The sequence below is a fragment of the Poecilia mexicana genome, unplaced genomic scaffold, assembly GCF_051168715.1.
Source record: "Poecilia mexicana isolate PSO_F unplaced genomic scaffold, ASM5116871v1 scaffold_4, whole genome shotgun sequence".
NCBI classification, from domain to species: domain Eukaryota; kingdom Metazoa; phylum Chordata; class Actinopteri; order Cyprinodontiformes; family Poeciliidae; genus Poecilia; species Poecilia mexicana.
In genome coordinates, this window is record NW_028263373.1 from 30,517,045 (window position 1) to 30,522,339 (window position 5,295).

Consider the following 5,295-nt stretch of genomic DNA (forward strand, 5'->3'; position numbering starts at 1 on the left):
CTAACCTTTGACCCCCTCCTAATTTGAATATCTTTCTTTATGCCCTTACCAAAGATTTTTCTCTAACCCTAACCATCCTAATTTGTATATTTTTTTTTTTTTTTATGCCCTTACCAAAGATTTTTTTCTAACCCTAACCACTTAAAACTATGCATTATTAACCCTAATTTATAATTTTAACCCTAAATGTAAATATTTCCCCTAACCAAAATCCCTAAACACTCACGCTGTGCATCACCTGTCTTAATTTATATGTTTGACTTTTATTTTTAATCCTGAACGGTTGAATAAAAGTTGTTTAAAACCTAATTTTTATTAAAACATGTATATATAATGTAAATATTGAACTATCCTTGTAAATATGTAAATATGTTGCATAATTTTATTGATTTTCTATGGTTTTGCCATCCTGACCTGTAAATATGTTTGTTGGCCTTCCACTGCACTGGATACAGTTCCTTTTTTTGACCAGTAGGGGGCGGGAGCGCTATTTGGTGTTTGTATATGTTTAAATCTCCTCCTCAGCCTCCCCCCTCCCTTCCTGTTCTATGACGTGTTACCTGCACTCGTTCGGCCAATCAGAGCCAACTGTTTATTCTGCTTGTTTGAAGTGCGAAATTTGAAACTGTTCTGCTTTATATACTTGAATCTTAACCGATGTTCTTAGTTGAGACAGCAGACTGCCTGATGAAGGTTTAATTTTGACCGAAACGTCGCGTTTTGTTTGCTTGTCTCGTGTTCTGAATAAAATAAGTGCCGAACGGCCTTAAAAGCAGTTCAGTTTTCCCGATTTTTCATTTATTCTATTTTAGTTAATTTTTATTTTTTCATTTAATCACAGTTTAGATTTTTTTATAAAACTTTTTTTATCATCCATCCAAAATGGTTTGGAATTCTGATCCTCTGGATTATGAGGATGACAACTGGACAACAGTCCACTACCACCGCGGCAGACAACGCAACCGGCAACTGGAGAACCGCTACCTCCGGAGCTACGAAGCGGCACCGAACAACTGGGACCCCCCTCAACAACGCTGGAGGCCCAGCTATGCTTCGGTGACCCGCTACCCCACGGCGGATCGCAGCAGAAGCTCCGGTCCACAACACCGCCAGCGGCAGTACCCTCCTTCCCGACACGGCGGATCCTTCCAGCCACGTCAGAGGTACCCTCCGCAACGCCGTGAGCCGCGTCCTTATGGTCGCGATGTGGACTTCCGACCACAACCATACCGCTCCCAGCCCCGCAACCAGTACCGCCAACCACGTACTGACTCCCGGGGCTGGAACAACAACGGAGCACCACGTCGGAACCACAACCAGCAGCATCAGCACCAGCAACATCAGTGGCAACAGCAGCAGCGCCAGCAACGGAGACAGCAGCGACAGCAGCCTCAGCAGCGGCAGCAACGCCAGCCCCAACCACGCCCAGCACCACGGAACAGGCCGAACCGCACCGAATACCAGCAATCGGACGACCCGGACTTTACCGTTAAGGTCAGATCCCTACACAGGCTGCTTAAAGCCACCCACCACCTCAACAATGTATCCCAGAAAGATCGTGACCCACCGGCCATCCAGCGGATCACCATCAACCTGGCTGAGGCGATCAAACCTGCCAATCCATCAATTAAAACACTCGATTTAATTGATGGAAATGCCAGGAACTGGGCCTTCAACACAATGTGCATCCTGAGGCAACACTATCAGGATGTGCAAGAAGAAGAAAAACAGCTGCTTCTGGCACTAGGTGGCGACATGCTGCAACCGCTGGAGGTTGCTGTGAAATGGGCCAAACGCAACCTGGGCAAAAGATTCAACCCATCTGTAGCAGATGATGTCCAGGCTTACCTGCTGGCCTCAGATGATGATGGGGCTCCCCCCTCTCCTGCTGGATCCTCTGCTGCTTCCTCCTCCTCCTCATCCAACCCATCCTCTCGGCACCTGAATACAGAGGATGATGGGCCACCTCAGCAAGCTGCAGAAACAGAGGGTGAACCTGCTGATCACCCTCCACCAACTCAAGCTGCAACTACAGAGGAGGAGGATGAATATGATTACTTCCACCGTTCCCCCTCCCAACCGGTGGTCCCTCGATCTTCCCCCTCCTCTTCCTCCTCCTCTCCCTCCCCCCCTCCTCCCCCACCCCCTAGACCTGTCATGTCAACCACAGCTACCATGACAGATCCTCCCCAAAATGACTGGTCACCTGTGACATCTGTGAGGAGCCTGGATGCAGCATGCAGCCCCCCTCCCCCTCACCATGCAGCAGAGAACATCACTCCTCTGCCCCAACGTCAGCAGGACCCAGCCAGAGAAACCACCTCTGTCCCCCGGAGAACAGCTCAAACCCCTGTGCCTGCTCCTCCACAGAGAAGGTCAACTCCTGCTCTAGATGAGGACATCTCCTTTGTGGCTGAGTTCCTGCAGGAGGAGCTCCAGAGATACAGATCTCCATCTACCCGCTCCTCCACCCCCACACCCTCCCTTCGTGAAGTTCGAATGACCTCTCTGCGACCCAGGATGGCCCCCATCCAACGCAGGCTACAGGTCAGCACTCAACGTAAGCTCACGTTTGGTGTTCCTGCCTCTGTCTCCTCCACGGCCGGCCCCACGGGCCCTTCTGTCGGCCGGGCCCTGATGACAGCCGGGCAGGAGGGCGTCCTGTCCAAGACCAGGAACTGGGCCCTCAACCTCGACAGCAGATGTGTCATCATCGGAGACTCCAACGTAGCGAGGTTCCCGAACGTGAGCAACCCTGATCTGCAGGTCATCAGCTTCTCCGGTGCCAGATGGAGACATCTGACACACCTGTTTGGAAGAACGCAGATCAACGAGGGTGTCGAGCGTCTGATCCTCTCTCTGGGGATCAACCACAGATCCCAGAGAAACAAGGAAGCTGTTGTGAGAGAGATGAAGGCGGCTGTGAGAGCTGCCAGGACCAAGTGTCCTAATGCAGATGTTTATGTTCCTGAGGTCAACTTCTCATCTGCTCTGCCTCAACATGAACAGGCAATCCTCTCTCACCTGAACACTCACATCATGCAGCTTCCTCTCTACATCCCTGCACTGAAGAAGACGTCCTTCACGGTGGCCAGGGACAGAATCCACTGGACCAAGGCCACTGCATCCCGTCTTCTCAACCACTGGGGTGAGTGGTTAAAATAGATTGCCCTGAGAGCCTTGGAGAGAAGGAAGGGCACTCTCAGATTGTACATAATAATATCTGTAATCTTTCAAAATCCTTTATTCTGAGTGATGCACAGCGTTCCCTTTTGAGCAGAGGTCTAACCTTCATTCCTAGTCAGGTTGACAATAAACAAATAACTAAAATGCAAATGAGGTTTGAATTACAAAAGTATCACAGAAGAATTAAACTAGCAGTGTATTACAAGGATGATGTATCTAACAGTAATAAGAACCTACCTTTCTTACCTGAATCCGACTGGTCTCCTCCAATCGACGCTCTTCCTCCTGAGGTGGGAAAATTAATTAATAAAGATCTAAAATACCTAGATAAAAACTTTAAATTTAGTAAAACCATACCTAACCTAACTATAGAAGAAAGCAAAGCACTTAAAGAATTAATGGATAACAAGAATATAATAATTAAACCTGCTGATAAAGGCAGTGCTATTGTGATTATGGATAGAGAACAGTACCTGTGGGAGGGCTATAAACAATTATACAATCAAACATATTATAAGAAATTGGATGCTCCTATTTATAAAGAAACAGCCCCCCTAATTAGAAAAATAATTGACAATCTACATAAAAAGAAATTCATTAATGCTAAACAAAAATCTTACCTGCTTGGGCCTCCTGAACCCAGAGCCAGGAGATTTTATTTGCTCCCTAAAATACACAAAAAAAGAGAAGCTTGGAGCAAGAAAAATGAGATCCCACATGGAAGACCAATTGTTTCAGACTGTGGGAGTGAAACATATAACACAGCAGAATTTATTGATCATTATTTATACCCTCTATCCATATTACACAAAAGCTATATTAAAGATACCTATGATTTTATTGAAAAAATCAAATTAATTTCCCTACCTCAGGACTCTATTCTATTTACCATTGACATAGACAGTTTGTACACTAACATTGATATAAATGAAGGAATTAGTTGCATTAAAAGAATATTCTTTAAGTACCCAGATTCGAGGAGGCCAGATCGTGAATTAATCCAGCTGCTGGAGATCAACCTGAAAAGGAATGACTTTGTTTTTGACGGAAACTTCTTCCTGCAAGTGAAAGGTACAGCCATGGGTAAAAAATTTGCACCTGCCTATGCAAATATATTCATGGCTGACTGGGAGGAGGGTGCCCTCAGCACTTGCAGAAAGACCCCTTTATTTTATTTCAGATACCTGGACGACATCTGGGGGGTCTGGACTCATTCTGAAGAAGACTTTAAGGAATTCCTCAATCATTTAAACACATACAATCCCTCCATTACAGTCAAGTCCACTACAAGCGTTAAAGCGGTAGATTTTCTGGACACAACCACCTTTAAAGGACCAAATTTTGACACGACACACAAATTGGATATCAAGGTTTTTTTCAAAGAAACAGACACACATGCCCTCTTATTTAAAACCAGTTATCACCCAAGGCACACATATGCCGGCCTCATCAAGTCACAACTCCTCAGATTCCACAGGATATGTACGCAGAGAGCAGATTTTGAGGAGGCTGTTAAGATCCTGTTCTCTGCACTTTCCAAAAGAGGATATTCCAGGACTTTCCTCAGGGCATGTAGGAAAGGCTTCCTTGAGTCCAGACCCCCCGATCCGTCTCCCCTACTTCCTCTGATCACAACCTTCACCTCTTCAGCAGGCCAATTTGTATATAATATTAAACAAAATTTCACCAAATTCCAATCAGAAACCTCTTTACTTCAAAATTATAGAATAATTGCGGCATATAAAAGGAACAAAAATTTGAGAGACTTCCTAGTTAAAGCTGAAGTCAAACCTCTGGAGAAACCCAAGGTGAAAGGTCAGAGTGATTTTTTCAAACAGTTGAGTTGGGTACAAAATAAATTTAACAACACAATTTTTAAATTAGATCAATTAGGCCACCCTAAATTAAAAAATTGTGTTTATCTAATCACATGTAAAATTTGTAAAATGAATTATGTCGGCGAAACGGGAAACACCCTCCTCACCCGTTTTGTCCAACACAGACATAATATTCAAAAGCAAAAAAAGACACATGTACCCCTAATTCGACACTTTATTAGGCACGGTTGGACCTCTGTTTCGGCTCTGGTGCTGAACTCCAACCCGGCGT

The 5,295-nt window shown here is 45.3% G+C and overlaps 1 protein-coding gene across 1 annotated transcript; it reads left to right on the forward strand.

The window, feature by feature from the left end:
• Nucleotides 1–151: 151 nt before the first annotated feature.
• Nucleotides 152–3,165, forward strand: LOC148160036 (uncharacterized). Its single transcript, XM_088005295.1, has one exon. It carries the CDS (start codon nt 883–885, stop codon nt 3,163–3,165), a length of 2,283 nt encoding a protein of 760 aa, XP_087861421.1. The 5' UTR covers nt 152–882.
• Nucleotides 3,166–5,295: the final 2,130 nt, after the last annotated feature.